The 18,072-nt window shown below is 45.0% G+C and overlaps 1 protein-coding gene across 3 annotated transcripts in view; it reads right to left on the bottom strand.

The window, feature by feature from the left end:
- Window positions 1-18,072, bottom strand: part of PHRF1 (PHD and ring finger domains 1) — a 111,218-nt gene that overhangs the window by 40,495 nt on the left and 52,651 nt on the right. For all 3 annotated transcript variants that reach the window (XM_073604911.1, XM_073604913.1, XM_073604912.1), the window contains exons 7-10: window positions 7,165-7,259; window positions 6,134-6,300; window positions 4,013-4,142; window positions 3,553-3,647 (exon numbers count right to left, since the gene is read on the bottom strand). In XM_073604911.1, coding sequence (XP_073461012.1) covers window positions 3,553-3,647; window positions 4,013-4,142; window positions 6,134-6,300; window positions 7,165-7,259 — 487 coding nt within the window. The remainder of the gene's footprint in view (window positions 1-3,552; window positions 3,648-4,012; window positions 4,143-6,133; window positions 6,301-7,164; window positions 7,260-18,072) is intronic.

Here is an 18,072-nt window from a genome sequence, read left to right as displayed (position 1 = left end):
AGAACACAGTGAGTAACAGTGGTATCCTCTGCCCCTCTTCACATCACTCCCCCCTACAGTAGTGTCCTCTGGCCCCTTCCCCACCGTAGTGTCCAGTTCCCTCCCAAAGTAGCACCCCCCCCTTAGTAGTGTCCTCTGCCCCCCCCCCCCCAGTAGTGAACTTTGTCCCTCAAAAGCAGTGTTGTCAGCCCCTCTGCCCCCCCCCAAGCAATGTCCTCTGACCCCCCCCCCCCCCAAGCAGTGTCCTCCTCTTCCTTCACATCATCCCCCTTACACAATGCAATGTAGGTAGCACTGTCCCACCTTACAAGGGCTGTACATCAGAGCGGAGAGTGAGAGGCAGCACAGTACTGGAGGAGGGCGGGAGCTGCTATAGTTAACTTTTCATATTAACAAGCTGGTGATTGGTTGCTAGGACCGCCTAGCAACCAATCACCTGCTGGTTAACTTCAAAGATTAACTGATGCAGCTCCCACTCCTGCCCTTCATCCAATGCTGCTTTGCCTCTCATGCTCCACTCTGCTGTTAAAATGAGTGGAGGAGGCTGGGGGGGGTGAAGAATGGCAATATTGCAATCCATGTTCATGTGATCTACCTGTTGGCTGTAGATCATGATCGACGAGTTGCTAACCCAGGACATTAAGTTAGGCTTTAACTACTTCCCACCTGGCCAATGTACATAAACGGCCGGGTGGGCACTCTCTCCTCCTAAGTGGACGTTCAGGAACATCCCTCAGAAGGAGCGGGATCGCGCCCACGCAGCGGCGTGATCCTGATGCGCTCATGTCACCGGGACACGGCGCATCTCGGATCGGCAGGAGGGCTCTGTGATTGGCCCTCCTGATCACATGACGGCCGTGTCCAATCACAGCCGTCATGTGATGTAAACACAGCCAGTTGCTAGGCGATCAGCTCTCCTCTCACGGAAGTTGTCGCTGACAAGAGAGGATCGCTGCAGCCGGCTGATGATCAGTGAGTATGAGCTGTTTTTTACAGCTTTTTACTCACTGATCACCAACCTAGTGTCAACACACAATGTCCCCACATAATGTAAAACACACATGTCCCCACAATGTAAAACACACACATGTCCCCACACAATGTCCCCAAATAATAAAAAAAGCTGTCCCCCACATATGTCCCACTAAAATCACATGTCCCAATGGTAATCTGCACCCATAAAAAAAAAAAAAAAAAATGGAGTCCTAAATAAATACCACCAAAAGAAAGCTCTATTTGTGCGAACAAAATGATAAAAATTTCATTTGGGTACAGCGTAGCATGACTGAGTAATTGTCATTAAAAGTGCGAAAGCGCTGAAAATTGGTCTGGGAAGGAAGGGGGTGAAAGTGCCCAGTATTGAGGTGGTTAAAGGGGAGTTCCGCTGACCTAATTAATTTTTTTCAAAATTTACACTGTCCACCATTGTGTTGTGCTGCATTAAATCAGAGAGTGTTTTCCATCGCTCAGGAGAAAGACTGGGGACATGTTACATGAGATTGCTACAGATCACTGCCATTAAAGTGGAGTTCCACCCGCTTTTACAACTCTTTAGCATCTCTCACTAAACTGTACACTGTAAACGAATTGGATATTTTTAAATTTTTTTTCTCAGCACCTACTGTATATCTGCCTTATTCATTTTTCACTTCGCTTCATTTCCTGTTTGTAATGCCTTCTAGGAAGGGGCAGCAACTTCCTCTGACACTGCCATTGCTATGGAAACCTGACCTGAAACCTATTACACTGCTTGTGCTGCACTGAGCATGTGCGAGATCTGCAAGGATGAGATCCAGGAAGAAATACAGTCTGGCTTCAGATGCCCACACTTAAGATGGCCACGGCCTGCTGTACGTTTATAAAATAACAAACTACTGCTATAAACTAACAAAACAGACCTTAGTTTACAGACTTACTTTACTAAAATACATTAAGCTTGTGTATTATAGGGGGATTTTTATTTAAAAAGCATAATTTTGGCCGCAACACCACTTTAACCACTTCAGCCCCGGAAGGATTTACCCCCTTCCTGACCAGAGCACGTTTTACAATTTGGCACTGCGTCGCTTTAACTGCTAATTGCGCAGTCATGCAATGCTGTACCCAAACAAAATTTGCGTCCTTTTCTTCCCACAAATAGAGCTTTCTTTTGATGGTATTTGATCACCTCTGCGGTTTTTATTTTTTGCGCTATAAACGGAAAAAGACAGAAAATTTTGAAAAAAAAAAATGATATTTTCAACTTTTTGTTATAAAAAAAATCCAATAAACTCAATTTTAGTCATACATTTAGGCCAAAATGTATTCGGCCACATGTCCTTGGTAAAAAAAAAAATGTCAATACGCGTATATTTATTGGTTTGCGCAAAGTTATAGCGTCTACAAACTAGGGTACATTTTCTGGAATTTACACAGCTTTTAGTTTATGACTGCCCATCTCATTTCTTGAGGTGCTAAAACCCCCCCAAATGACCCCATTTTGGAAAGTAGACACCCCAAGGAAATTGCTGAGAGGCATGTTAAGCCCATTGAATATTATTTTTTTGTCCCAAGTGACTGAATAATGATAAAAAAATAAAAATAAATTTTTTTTTTTTAAAAAGTTGTCACTAAATGATATATTGCTCACACATGCCATGGTTATAGGTGGAATTGCGCCCCAAAATACATTTAGCTGCTTCTCCTGAGTATGGGGATACCACATGTGTGGGACTTTTTGGGAGCCTAGCCGTGTACGGGGCCCCAAAAACCAATCACCGCCTTCAGGATTTCGAAGGGCGTAAATTTCTGATTTCACTCCTCACTACGTATCACAGTTTTTGAAGGCCATAAAATGCCCAGATGGCACAACCCCCCCCCCCCCCCCCCAAATTACCCCATTTTTGAAAGTAGACACCCCAAGCTAGTTGTTGAGAGGCATGTTGAGTCCATGGAATATTTTATATTTTGCCACAAGTTGCGGGAAAGTGACAAACTTTTTTTTTTTTTTTTTTTTTTTGCACAAAGTTGTCACTAAATGATATATATCTCAAAAATACATTCTGCTGCTTCTCCTGAGTATGGAGATACCACGTGTGGGACTTTTTGGGGGCCTACCTGCATACGGGGCCCCGAAAACCAATCACTGCCTTTAGGATTTCTAAGGGCATAAATTTTTGATTTCACGCCTCACTACCTATCAGTTTCGTAGGCCATAAAATGCCAAGATAGCACAACAGAAGCCGAGTAAGCATTTCATTCGTCAGGAGCGATCGTGAGGGGGGAGCCACGAATGAGTGGCCTCCTCCTCACCTTTGATCGCCCCTGACGAGAATCCAACCACCGCAGGCACCGGGGGTGGGGCAGTCAAGGACGTAAAGGTAAGTCCTTATGCCTGCCCGTGCCATTCTGCCGACGTACATCGTCGTGAGGCAGTCGGCAACTGGTTAATGTCCATTTTACAAATGAATGCTCCCATTCCCACTATGGGGATAACTACAAAAGGCCGCAAAGCAAGTATCACATTTGGCCCCCTCAGGTCACAGACTGGGCTCCAAGATAATAGACACTTACAGTTTTCCTCCATCCTTTTCGTTTCTTGACTCGCCGCTTCCGCCTTTTACCCACGCCACGACTGCCTTTAGACACTTTGGACTGACCCTTTTTTCCTGGGGGGTAGGGGGAGGAAAGGAGAGAATGTTTACATCTACTGCCACAGACACTGTGGTGTGTGGGGGACTTGCATTAACAGTACCAAATGTATACAAGTATTCTTTATACTTTTTGCTAAGAGAGTAATAAAAGAAAATACATAAAAAGAGATATTTGTACCATCTTCAACTTTGAGAGAGAAAGTCAAACATAAGCATACATTTCGTTTCTGATCGGGCGCCAGCTTTCATTTTCTACTCTGAACTAGAAAAAAGGTCAGATGGAATGTAGCCAGGTGTTGGGGAACACACACTTATATTTATGGATGATGAACCTTACTGTCCTGATTGTATCTACGTGTGTTTCCTTCTCTGACACTCACCAACTCTCCTTCTTCTGGTAGATGCAGGACGAGGGGCAAGATTACGTGTGTACACAGCACTGTTCAGTCCAGCCACAACTGTTTCAATGGTTTCATCGAGGAGAGACGACAACAAATATCTGGGGACATTCTGTGAACAAAATAAAGAGATTTTAGAATTAGGATAGAATGATCCATTTATTTGAATGCAACCAAGGTCTCTAACACCACTCAAGCGTCTCTTCTCTTTTCAGGAGACTGGCAGAGATTGATTCCCACTGTTCCAATGCGGGTATCCAGGAACCTGGGCAAACACTTTCACTGTATCTAAGTATGTCATCTCTCGCTTCCTTCTGGCTTCTCCATAAGCACATACTGAGGGCTAAGCAAATTAACTGATACAAAGCATATACTGATCAACCATGACTTTATGACCACCCACCTAATATTGAGTAGATCCCCCTTTTGCCACCAAAACAGCCCTGACCAATCGAGGCATGGACGCCACTAGACCTCTGAAGGTATGCTGTTTTATCTGGCACCAAGCCATCAGTGGCAGATTCTTTAGGTCCCGTAAGCTGCGAGGTGGGGCAACCATCGGACATGTTTTTCCAGCGCATCCCACAGATGTTTGGCTGGATAGGGATCTGGAGAATTTGGAGGCCAAGTAAACACTTTAAACCAATTGTTGTGTTCCTCAAACCATTCTTGAATTCATCAGACCAGGCCACCTTCTTCCAATTGCTCTATTGTCCAGTTTTGATGCTCAATGACCATTTTGGGAGCCTTTGACAGCGAACATGGGTCAATTTTTTCTGCTTTCAACAAGGAAACTTCAGGGACATGTTCTTCTGCGGAATAATTAATCCCATGGACTTTCAGATGCCATTGTAACAAGATAATCAATGTTATTCACTTAACCTGCCAGTGGTCATGTAGTCAAGTTATGGTTGACCGGTGTATATCAAAAATTGTTCACAGGAAGGGTAAAGAATTGTTGATAAACATCCCTATCAGTACCCAGACACTAACAATTCAGCAGCTTCAGCCACTTCGTTCCACCCAAACAACAATAATCCATTTTAAATTAAAAAGGTTGCAAAGCCTGGTGCAGCTGTGCATAGAAACCATATTCCAGTTTTTATTTTTTGTCAAAGCTTAATTGAACAAGCTTAATTTAAAGCCGATTGGCCACCATGTACAGCTGCACCAGATTTTGCACTCTTGCAGTTTTAGAAAATCAACCCCAAATTGTTAAAGGCCAGCTCCAACAGGGCTTTTAAATTTTTAAAACCTAATGACGTTTCCTATGTCATGTTTAATTTCTTACTGAAATAGCCGTTATGGATTCCCAGCGAGCTACTTCCAAAAATGTGCAATGGGATCTGCACTTCTGGCTCTCTGCATCGGAACAAGGTTTATGGCAGACACAAATTCCGGCGTTACGCTTCCACCTTTTTCCATCTGCTGTGCCATTCACAAAGCACCACCAGTGTCATCATTGTGCTATGCTTTGTGAGGGAGATGGCAGAAGCACAACACCAGAACTATATGCATCAAAAACCTTGTTCCGATGCAGCGGACAGAAGTACGGCTCCTTCTACACTTTTTGGTATTAATAGAGGACACCAAAATAAATAAATGTCCAACTGGCATCAATTATATGTGTCTTACAAAAAATAGGGACATAGTCTGGTTGAAACAAAGACACAAGTCCATCAAGTTCAATCAACAGAAGGGAAAACTTTTTTTTTTTTTTTTAATTATACAATTCTATATTTACAATCTTATACCCTAAAGTTGATCCAGAGGGCAAAAAAAACCCCAGTAATGCATGATCCAATTTGATCTAGCAGGGGAACAAATTCCTTCCCGATCCCCCAAGAGGCAATTGGACTTATCTGGATCAACATCAAAACATATGGGGGTTAATTTACTAAAACTGGAGAGTGCAAAATCTGGTGCAGCTCTGCATAGAAACCATGTTTTTTTGTCAAATTTTAATTGAACAGTTTAACTTAAAGGCGAACTGGCTACCAGGCAACGCTGCACCAGATTTTGCACTCTCAACCCCATGGTTTTGTTTTTTTTATTAGGAGTCAATATGAAATAAACAAACACACACAGGGATAGTACTATTACCTGTGTGTTGCGTGCTGTTGTGCGGATCCTGTTGACACTGGCCCTCACCCTCTCACTCTGCCTGGTACGTGCAATGGCTCGAGTCCTTACAATATTGGTCCTGAGCCGACTTGTGGTGGGAATCACGTCGGCAAGCAAGCTGGTCACCTCTTCTTCACTCACTTGCTCTGCCACAACAAATAGGTACAACATTGACTTATTAAATAGGGCTGAGGGAGGCATCAAACTATCATCCTATTCCCCACCTCTTCCAGAAAATAAAATGGTACGTCAAGCTCACTTTATTTTTATGGGGAACACATGGGTAAAAATCCAAACCCCTTCATTTTCTACTTCAATTCAGTCTCCTGCTAGTCTGTCTGTATTACTGTTGGAGATTATCTCTGGTTTCCTTTTTAGTAAAACCAATGTCTACATAATAGTAAGTGAAGAGAAATCTTTAATGGAGACCTGGAAAACAGTGAACACCTAATTCTTCCCTACTCTATCCAATCCTAAAATCTCTAGCAGTTGGAGAGCCCCAGTGTTTGTCACAGGGAGATTACTACTCTATAGAAGAAAAAGTGATGAATGTATTGTGTGAACCAAACTCTATTCTATGTATGGACAAGGGTGAATCCTGGCACATGCTGGATGTGGAGAGGAGAGGCAGCTTTCAGAAATAAATCTGCCAAAAGCTCCAGAATATTTTAAAACCTTGCAAGCATGGCTCTACAAACGAAACCGTTGAATGTCTCCACAAACTAAAAAAAAAGGAATAGATCAATGCTGGCAGACCCTGTTGTAGCCAATTAACTCAGGGTAGGAAAACAGCAACTGAAAGAGATTTCCTAACCTAACCAACCGATGTTTTCCCAAACAGCTGTCAGCACCAGGCATCCGCCTGCCACCATAGATATAAGATGGCCATCTTTCTATGGCTGCTTGAAGAATAAGTGCTCCATGTAGGCCAAAGCATTTGTTCCAAATACAGATCTATGCCATGACAGACTACTCTTGAACTTGTGGTGGTGCAGCAATACCAAACGTACCTTCATCTGGCCGATTAGAAGGAGCACACTCTGGGCAAAACCATTCATCGACTGGAATAGCATTGAGAGGCGGGGTCAGGCATTCCATGTGATACCTAAGGAAGGTAAACATTTTCCCTAAATGAACTTTAGGAATAGATGAAGGAATGGCAGTAATCACAAAATCAGGGAATTAAATATCACCAATCATTCTGTACACAACCCTTGAGTGTTTCTATGGTTACAGGGAAATTAGGTTTTAGTTTTATGACCGTTTTAGAAAATCATATCAGAATGTAGAAAGGAAAGGACAATTTTAACAATTTACAAAATGGCTTGTGTAAAAGTGTATGCAAACCCCAGCAATGAACTCTTATTTTCTAACTTTCGGTACAGGTTAAATACACCACTGAAAGCATGTTTTATATCTGTTCGAGAAGTGCGTAATAAAGTTACCTGTTGATCACAAGCTAAGTTACGCTTTAACTACTTGCCGACCGGCTCCTGTACATATATGTCGGTAGTTTGAAGATGGATATCTCGGTAACAGCAGCAGTTGCTGCCATAACCGAGGTATCCATCTTTAGAGCCGGCGGTTCCGTTTATAATAATGGTGGTCTCTGCGGTGGATTCGCCACAATATCACCATTATCGGCGGCGGGAGAGGGAATCCCCCCCCCCCCCCCCCCGTGCCCTACGCCGCTTACTGGAGCCGCCGGCAGCAGCGATCGGGACCTGTCTGTGGCTGGGTATGGAGACGAGTGAGGGAAAGATGGCCCCCCACCCGTCTCCATGCTATAGCAGGGCAGAAGCGACGTCAGAACGTCACTTCCGCCCTTATGTCTTAAAAGGGCCATTTTTCTGTTGTCATTTTTTCAAAATGACAAAAATTCTTTTTTTTTTTTTATTGCATTTAAGTCTAAATATGAGATGAGATCTGAGGTCTTTCTGACCCCAGATCTCATATTTAAGAGGACCTGTCATGTTTTTTTTCTATTACAAGGGATGTTTACATTCCTTGTAATAGGAATAAAAGTGACCCAATTTTTTTTTTTTTTTTTTAAACAGTGAAAAAATAAATAAAATCAAGTAAAATAAATAAGGAAAAAAAAAAAAGATGCTTTTAAAGCACCCCGTCCCGATGAGCGAACACATATGAAAACGGTGGTCAAACCACACATGTGAGGTATCGCCGCAATCGTTAGAACGAGAGCAATAATTTTAGCCCTAGACCGGTACCTGACAGGTACCCGCTCCCACATCCGCTCGGACTGCCTAGGTGTCTTAGCCCACAGCCAAGATGCCGGTGACCAAAGACAAGTGGGGAAAGGGGCTCAGATGAGCACAGCGCTGGATCCTGGGACTGGTGAGTGTGTGTATTAAAAAGTCAGCGGCTACAGTTTTTGTAGCTTCTGACTTAATATTTACAAAAAATGTGTGGAACTCCTCTTTGAGGCCCCTTTCACACGTGCGGACAGTATGTCCGTATTTCATCCGTTTTCGGATGAAATACGGACATACACGCATACCTATGGGATAGCGGGTGTCAGCCGATGAATATCCGCTGACACCCAATATCATCCGTCCCCGCTATGGTCTGATTCTGCAGACGGAGGAAAATCCTGTTTTTCTATCCGTCTGCAGAGCGGATCGGATGAACACAGACAGACGGTCTGTGTTCACCCGATCCCCCCATAGAGGAGAGCAGAGATCTGACAGGGCGGTCCCTGCAGCTCGGCGGGGGATCAACGGAGCGATCTCCGCTGAGCAAGCGGATGTTCACGGATCCGTCCCGTGTGAAAGGACCCTAAGGAGTCTTAATTAGTCCTCCACTACAGAAAGAATAGTCTATGTTGTGGACAATAAGAGAAGGGGGTGAGTTTGAGTAGTTTAGCAAAAGATAAGTGGGCGGGGCTGATGCTATTCAGTCAACAGAAATGCTGTGTGTTGTCAGCTCACAACAGGACTTGTTTATATAGCAAAAAAAAAAAAAAAAAAAAGAAAAACCCAGTGGTGATTAAATACCACCAAAGGAAATCTCTACCTGTCACAAAGTTCATTTGAGTGAAGTATTTCATGACTGAGTAATTGTCAAAGTGTGAAGGCGCTGAAAACTGAAAAATGCCCCGGACTAGACTGGAGGGGGTGAAACAGTTTGGACTTGAAGTGGTTAACCACTTGAGGACCTTAGGTATAGGTGATGAGCCCTAGAAACTTTGTTGAAGTTTTTAGGGCATATGTCCTATGCCTCACGCTTTCCCCTGATGCCGCTGCTCTGCTACCATCAACTTCAATTCTCAACTGTCAAAATGATTGCTGCAAATTTTTATGCATCACATAAATGGAGCAGCTGTCAAAATGCAACTACACTCTATAGAATGACACTTGCAGATAATTTGCAAGTGTCATTGTATAATATGCTGTAACAATGTATTGATAAACTGCATTTACCACTTTATCCATATGTAGATCAAAAAGGCACATCAGTTAAAAAGGAGCCTTAAAAAACAAAAAATAAATAAAATAAAAAAAAGGTGGACCTCTAAACCACTGGTTTCAAATGTCAGAGGGAGCCCATAGAAGAGAAACTATGAATTACCAACCTTGTTTAACAGTCTGCTTTACTACTTTAGCTCCGGAAGGTTTACCCCCCCTTCATGACCAGGCCATTTTTTTGTAATACGGCACTGTGTTACTTTAACCACTTACCAACCCGGCCAATTCTGACACTTTGCTCCTACATGTAAAAATCATAATTTTTTGCTAGAAAATTACATAGAACCCCCAAACATTATATATGCTTTTTAGCAGAGACCCTAGAGAATACAATGGCGGTAATTGCAACTTTTTATCTCGCACGGTATTTGCGCAGCAATTTTTCAAACACTTTTTTTTTCATGCTTAAAAAAAAAAAAAAAAAAAAAAAAAAAAACAAACAAACAGTAAAGTTAGCCCAATTTTTTTACATAATGTGAAAGATGAAGTTGCGCCGAGTAAATAGAAACCTAACATGTCACGCTTCAAAACTGCACACGCTCGTGGAATGGCGCCAAACTTCGGCACTTAAAAATCCCCATAGGCGATGCTTTAAAGTTTTTTACTGCTTACATGTTTTGAGTTACAGAGGAGGTCTAGGGCTAGATTTATTGCTCTCACTCTAACGTTCGCGGTGACACCTCACATCTGTGGTTTCAACACCGTTTTCATATGTGGGCGGGACTTACGTATGCGTTCGCTTCTGTGTGCGAGCACATGGGGACAGGAGCACTTTAAAAATTTTTTTTTTTTTTTTTTTTTTTAAATGTGAATGTTACTTAAAAAATTTTAATTTGGCACCTTAAAAAAAAAAAAAAAATTTTGATCACTTTTATTCCTATTACAAGGAATGTAAACATCCCTTGTAATAGGAATATGACACGATCAATCCTCTTTACAGTGAGATATGGGGTCAATAAGACCCCACATCTCACCACTAGGCTGGGAAGCCTGAAATAAAAAAAAATTAAAGTTACGTACCGCTAACGTCTTTTCCTGTAGTCTTTCAGGACAGCCACAATAGAGAGATAGTCTCCTCCCCTTCCTCTGGAAACACTGCGCCAGCCCATAAATTCTCTCCTCCCCTGCCGGACCTCAGTTCTTTCAAGAGTACCTCCGGCCAGCTGGGGAGACACAAGAACACATTAATAACATACCAATCAATATCATTACCATATTGCGTTCTGGTCTTTAATAAGACCCCCCCAAGCTTAGGGTGGGTAACTAGGGTTGTCCTGAAAGACTACAGGAAAAGACATTACCGGTACGTAACTTTAATTTTCCCTTTTCGTCATTTCAGGACAGCCACAATAGAGAGGATAATCGAGCACTTACCAATTAGGGTGGGACTACAGCTTGTAGAACTTTTCGCCCAAAAGCCTGCTCACCTGCCGCCACCAAGTCCACTCTGTAATGTCTAACGAAAGTGGAGTAGCTGGACCAGGTTGCTGCCTTGCATATTTGCTCTGGCGTTGCTCCAGCCTTCTCTGCCTGGGAAGTTGCCACTGCTCTGGTGGAGTGTGCCTTTATGCCTCTAGGGATCTCCTTCCCTGCTAAAGAATATGCCTGCCCAATAGCTAATCTAAGCCACCTGGCAATCGTGCGTCGGGACGCTCTGAGACCATTTCTGGCCCCAGAAAACAAAATAAATAGAGAATCAGACTTCCTTATTGTTTTAGTCATCTCTAGGTATTGTAGGATACACCTCCTTACATCTAAAAAATGAAATTTTAGTTCCCTTTCACCTGAAGGATTGGGACAAAACGAGGGTAGGACTATTTCCTGGCTTCTGTGAAAGCCTGACGCCACTTTAGGCAAAAAAGCTGGATCAGTCTTAAGGACTATCCTGTCTGGCAAAATAACACAAAAAGGAGGTCTAATTGATAACGCCTCAATTTCGCTGACCCTCCTGGCAGTTGTCACTGCTACTAAAAATACTGTTTTTAGGGTAAGCTCCCTTAACAGGCACTTGTCCAATGGCTCAAAGGGATTTCCCGTAAGGCTCTGTAAAACCAGAGATAGGTCCCACCCGGGAAAGGGAGGACCCCTGGTAGGTCTCTGTCTTGACAGTGCCTTAAAGAATCTGACCACCAATGGATTGGTAGCCAGAGACTTCTCCAGATAAGCACTGAGTGCTGAATCCTGACTTTTAAGGGTACCTACAGATAAACCCTTGTCCGCTCCACACTGCAGAAACTCCAACACAGCTACGGGACTCTGCACCGAGAAGGAGTTTTCTATGCACCATTTGTTGAAAAGGAGCCAGACCTTTTTGTAAATCCTACGTGTCTCCTTTTTCCTACTGTTGAGGAGGGTAGAGATTAAGCTCTCCGAAAACCCCTTGGATCTTAATATACCCTCCTCAGTAGCCAGGCCGCTAATTTCCACTGCTGCACCTGTGGGCAGAGGACTGGACCCTGCGACAGAAGATCCTTTCGAGGTGGAAGGAAAAGGGGCGGCTCCGCTGCTAACTGACTGAGGATTGAAAACCATGCCCTTTTCGGCCAATGTGGAGCTACTAGAATGAGAGAGGTGCTCTCTAGTTGAAACTTCCTCAGAACCGCCGGTAACAGCACCGGAGGAGGGAAGGCGTAGCATGTCCTGAAATGCCAATTCTGAGACAATGCGTCCACCCCCAGTGCTCCTTCCCCTGCATTTAGGGAGAAAAACCAGGGGGTTTTCGCGTTGTCTTTTGAAGCGAAAAGATCCACTTCCGGGGGTCCCCATTTCTTGGATATGAGATTGAAGACCTCCTGGTTGAGGGCCCAATCTCCTTCCTTTAGACTCCTCCGGCTGAGGAAATCTGCGATTATATTCCTCTCCCCTCTCAAAAAAACCGCTGAGAGTGAGAGGGTGTTGGACTCGGCCCAGCTTAGAATATCTTTTGCTAGGGCCAACAGACTTCCGCTCCTGGTGCCTCCCTGCTTGTTTATATAGGCCACGGTGGATGAGTTGTCCGACCGTACCTGTACATGGTGGCCCTGGAGTTCCTTTTTGAAAAATCTGAGGGCTAGGCCTACTGCCCTCAGCTCTTTCCAGTTGGAAGACCTTTGCAGTTCGTCGCCCTTCCATGTGCCTTGCGCTAGAAGGGATCCCAAATGTGCCCCCCAGCCTTTGCCACTTGCGTCCGTGGTTACGATCTGCGGGACTGGGATAAGCCACAGACGTCCCTGTGACAAGTTCACTTCCTTCCTCCACCACCAAAGAGATCTTTTTATTTGATGGGGAACCTGTACTAAGGTGTCTAGATCCCTCTGACTGTGGTCCCATACTCTTAGTACATATGACTGCAGGGGACGAAAATGTAATCCTGCCCACTGCACCGCTGGAAGAGTAGACGTTAGAAGGCCTAACGTTGACATTATGGACCTTTTTGACACCTGATGGTTGCACTGGAGGGAGAAAACTGCTCTGTCCAGCTTTAGAATCTTTTCCCTTGGAAGGAAAACTCTCAAAAGCGTAGTGTCCAGCAGGTATCCCAGGTACACAATGCGCTGTGAGGGAATGAGACTGGACTTTTCTAAGTTCAGCAGCCACCCCAACCCTGTTAGTACCCGCTTTGTAAGATCGAGGTCCTTGATCAACTGTTCTGGGGATACTGCAAATAGGAGCAGGTCGTCCAGATAGGCTATGACTGACACCCCCTGGAGTCGCAGGGAGGCCAACGCCTCTGCCAGTACCTTTGTGAATATGCGGGGCGAGGAGGATAGCCCGAAAGGCAGTGCTTGAAACCTTAGATGCAGTATTGTACCTTTCAGGTCTATTGCTAACCGGAGAAACTTTTGGGAGGTTTCTGCGATAGGGACGTGTAAATATGCGTCTCTGAGGTCCAGAGACACCATGTAACCGTTGTGTGGCAGCAGGGCCCTGACCGTAAAAATTGACTCCATGCGGAATCTTTTGTAGCAAATTGACCTGTTTAAGGGTTTTAAATTCAGAATCAACCTGAATTTCCCTGAGGGTTTTTTCACCACAAATACGTGGGAATAGAACCCCTCTCCTTCCTGCCCCTTTGGTACTCTGTGAACTACGTTCTGAATCTCCAGTTCCTTCAGGGCGTCTACCAAAGCTTCGGCCCTTGCTGTGCAGGTGGAAAGCTGCGTAACAAGGAACCTTTGCGGGGGGGGGGCTTTGAGAATTCCAAGAGATACCCCCTTCTTATGACCCCCATGATAAATCGATTGGGTGAGAGGGTCTCCCACTGTGGAAGGAAGGCCCCCAATCTTCCTCCCACCGTGCCTAGAGAGTCATTGATCTTTGCGGGCTTTATCAGGAGGGCGAAAAATCGCCCCTCCTCTGCCCTTGCCTCTTTGGCCCCAAGTTTTCTTCCCTCGTTTGGGAGATTCCTTGCCTTTTTTCGGACGAAACCCCTTCCTTGCCTGAGCTGGGGCTTTCCGTTTAAGCGGAAAGGACTTCTTTTTGTCCGCTGTACGGTCTAAGACCGTCTCTAACCCAGGGCCAAAGAGTAGATCACCTGTCAGGGGTATCCTGCACAATTTGACTTTAGAGGCGGTGTCCCCCGGCCAAGTTTTCAGCCAGAGCGTTCTTCTGGCCGAATTTGCCAGCGCCGCTGATCTGGCCGACATACGGACTGACTCTGCCGAGGCGTCTGCAATGTATGCGATTCCTCGCAGAATCGCGGGGAACGAAGCTAGGATAGTTTCCTTGGCTGTGCCAGCTTCAATATGCTCCTGAATCTGGAAAAGCCAATGTTCTAAATTGCGGGCTACCACAGTAACAGCCATTTCTGGCTTTAAATTACCCACAGTTGAATCCCACGTCTTTTTTAGAAGTGAGTCTATCCTCTTGTCCATGACATCCGACAAGGCCCCCATATCCTCGAATGCCAGGTCTGTGTGTCTAGAGACCTGAGAGAAGGCGGCATCCAATTTGGGATTTTTATTCCAAATGGACCCTGGATCCTCTGAAAATGGGAACCTTCTTTTAAGGGAGCTAGAAAAAAAGGGTTTCCTCTCAGGATCCTGCCACTCCTTTTTAATCGTTTCCACCAGAACTTCATGTACTGGAAAAACTTTTCTTTTTTGATCTCCCAAGCCCTTATACATAAGGTCATGGAGGGATAGGGGTTTCTTATCCTCGTGTATACCGAGGGTTGTATATATTGCCCCTAAGAGGTCTTCCACCTCATCCAGGGACAATTTATACCTGGAGATTTTTCTGGACTCCCCGTCCTGGTCTTCCCCTTCTGACTCCTCATGGGAGTCAGACGTGCCACTGTCCGGTTGCCTCAGCTCCACCCCGGAAGGGCCTGACATTTCCTCTGCCATAACTAAATTAGAAGATCTGGCAGGTGCAGAGCCCTGAGCATGAGGCGGGGTTGTATCCTGCTGAATGGGTTTAGAGGGAAGCTGAAACGTCTCAAAAAACGTTTTAAAAGGATGAAAAGGTGGATGACAGCTCCTTCACAGAAGCTGCCAAACCAGACTGCTGTTCAGATTCCCTTTCCTTAACCAGGGAGTCTATGCATTCTTTACACAAAACCTTAGTCCATGCTTCCCCTAAACTGTCTCTGCAAGAGGCACACTTCCTTTTAGAGACATGAGTGGACTTTGTTTTTTCTGTAGATTTCTGAAATTACATACAAAAACCACATATTACATTCAGCATGTTTAAGTGGAAACAACCCTGGGAGTGTACCAGAACCACCTTAAGGGAACTGCGCACACCCCCCCACCCCCTGACCACCCAGGGGGTCTGCCCCCCCTCTAAGTAAGGAACCATACATGAGGAGGAGCAATCCTTAGATAGAGAGGACCCTTCCCCAGGGAACTCTTACCTTTGGAAGGCTGGAGATAGCGTCCGTATGAGTTGCAGCATCTGCCTCAGACATGACTGCAGGTGGTTGCCTGAACCGGAACCGGAAGTCGCGGGTCAAAGGGAAAAGCGTCACCCATCGTCCGGCCCGCTGGTTCAAAATTTTGCGGCCTGTACAGAGTACAGGGAGAGCGGACAGTCTCCATGCTGCGGCCCTGTGGACGCGATAGGGGTCCCCCACGACCTGATGCCGCGCTCAGCAAGGAAGGGGTGGCTTCAGCTGCGGTAAGCACCGCCACTCTTTATCCTGGAAGCCCCTGCTTCCCTAGGGATGTTTCTTTAAAAAGAAAGGCCACAGTCTCCCTGACTGCACCCGGCCTGGTTCCTCTGCACAGCGTCTCCCCACCGGAGGAAACACTAATAACTGAGGTCCGGCAGGGGAGGAGAGAATTTATGGGCTGGCGCAGTGTTTCCAGAGGAAGGGGAGGAGACTATCTCTCTATTGTGGCTGTCCTGAAATGACGAAAAGGGAAAATAAATAAAACGATCACCGCTTCCCAGCCGAAGCGGCGCCGTTTTTTTGAATGCAGAGGCCGGGCGTGACGTCATAACATCGCGCTCGGCCTCCGACGATCAGACACTCCGGCGACCATCTGGTCCGCCGGAAATCTCTATGATCAACATCTGGGGCCGGCAGATCCGCTCTCTGATTCACCGATCGCAGAGGTGAGTCGGAAGAAGCACCGGAGGTCGGCGGGGGGGGGGGGGGGGGGGGACACACACGTCCCCTCTCGCTGCCCGTAAGAACGATCAAGCGGCTGACCCGCCGCTATGATCGTTCTTATGGTGTAGGTGTCCTTTTCTTCTCACAACTTTTTATTTTTTAGGTGGTATTTGATCACCTCTGCATTTATTTTTTGTGCTATATACAAAAAAAGACCGACAATTTTGAAAAAAAAAAAACATTTTTTTTCTTTTTGCTAAAAAACATTCCTAAGTAAAAAAAAAAAAAAAAAATCTAAAATGTCTTCATCAAATTAGGCCAATATGTATTTTGCTACATATTTCTGGTAAAAAAAAAAAAGTTTACAAACTATGGTATATTTTTATTAGGGTTGTTACTGATTAAAATTTTCGTGTTCGATTAATCGATTTTTTTTTTTTAATCGATTAATCGACTAATTTCAATTATAACGCACATACAGATCCAACTACTTTTAGCGGATTTAGCACCGTTGTTATGGCAATGGCCAAAGCTGGACATAGCGGGGTATGGCTAGGACATCACACGTCAAACTTAGCCTAACCGTGCCCATAATCGCAGCCTCGCCACTCCCATAATGCAGCCTCACTGTAGTCAGTGCCTGGATTACACAGTCCGTGGGCATCTCCCACGGTGTGTCTCGGAGCTGAGTGTGAAAACTTCCGCCCTCCTCCTAGATAAGCTCGTGTGATAGACAGAACACTGAGTCTATCACACGAGCTGATCTAGGAGGGCTGGACTTTTCTCACAGAGCGGCCAAAGGTTTTACACTCAGCTCCGAGACAAAAAGCGGGAGATGCCTTATAGTGGGACTACGATATTGCAGCAGACAAATCGGCCAGATAACACACTTTTTCAGGACCAGTGACACTAATACTGTGATCAGTGCTAAACAATATGCACTGTTACTGTACTCATGACACTGGCAGGGAAGGGGTTAGCATCAGGGGCAATCAAAGGGTTAAATGTGTTCCCTGGGAGTGATTAACTGTGGGGGATGTGCTTTGACTGGGGGAATGTATAGATCAGTGTTCAGGAACACACGATCAGCACATTTCCCTTTCACAGAACAGCAGTCTGCCTTTCTCCCGAACGATCAGAGGGTCCAATCACAGTGGGAGCGGGTCGCCAGGGGCGTTGGGCAGTCGCTAAGCGGTTAAAAAAAGAAGTTCACCTTTCATAACAGGTTACATCCATATTCAGGGTGTAACCTGTTATGAAAGGACCTGCCCCCAGCTTTGACAGAGTCTCTCTTCTCCCTACCCCCCCCCGCTAGCTGTCAAAAATGTAAAAAAAACTCAGTCCACTGTGAATGGAAAACTACAAGTCCCGACAGCCTTAGGGGCTGTCGGATTGTAGTTCTCAGTTAACTACCACGGTGCTGTGAGCACTGTGGTAGTTCATTGATTCTGCCTGCAATGGCTTGTCCGAATGAGGTACAAGCAAACAGATACACTGACAGATCTGCAGGAGTCCTGCATGGTACAACGGACAAAACAAAAAATAAAAATGCACATTTTTTATTTTTACCTGCAAAAAAATGTGCATTTTAAAGGGTGAACTTTTTCTTTAAATGGGTTGCCACAGTGATAGTGTCAATATAAACTCTAAAAACAAATCTATATACACAAGCAGCCTTTTCTTAAAGCGGGAGTCCGGCGACCAAGCTTTTTTTTTTTTTTTTTTTAAGTCATTGAGACACTTTGCTAATCCCAAAATAATACTCACAGTTTGGGTGTAATATTTCCGCCTCTGTCTGTTTTCGTACTGAAGAATAACTTAAAAAATGTGATGCTGGCTGTTTCCATTTTGCTTCAATGCTCTTGCATTGATTTCCAGGATGCGGTGAATGCTGT

The sequence above is a fragment of the Aquarana catesbeiana genome, linkage group LG11, assembly GCF_042186555.1.
Source record: "Aquarana catesbeiana isolate 2022-GZ linkage group LG11, ASM4218655v1, whole genome shotgun sequence".
Classification (NCBI taxonomy): domain Eukaryota; kingdom Metazoa; phylum Chordata; class Amphibia; order Anura; family Ranidae; genus Aquarana; species Aquarana catesbeiana.
Note: the sequence above shows the minus strand (reverse complement) of the source record. Positions and strands in the feature narration are given on the sequence as shown.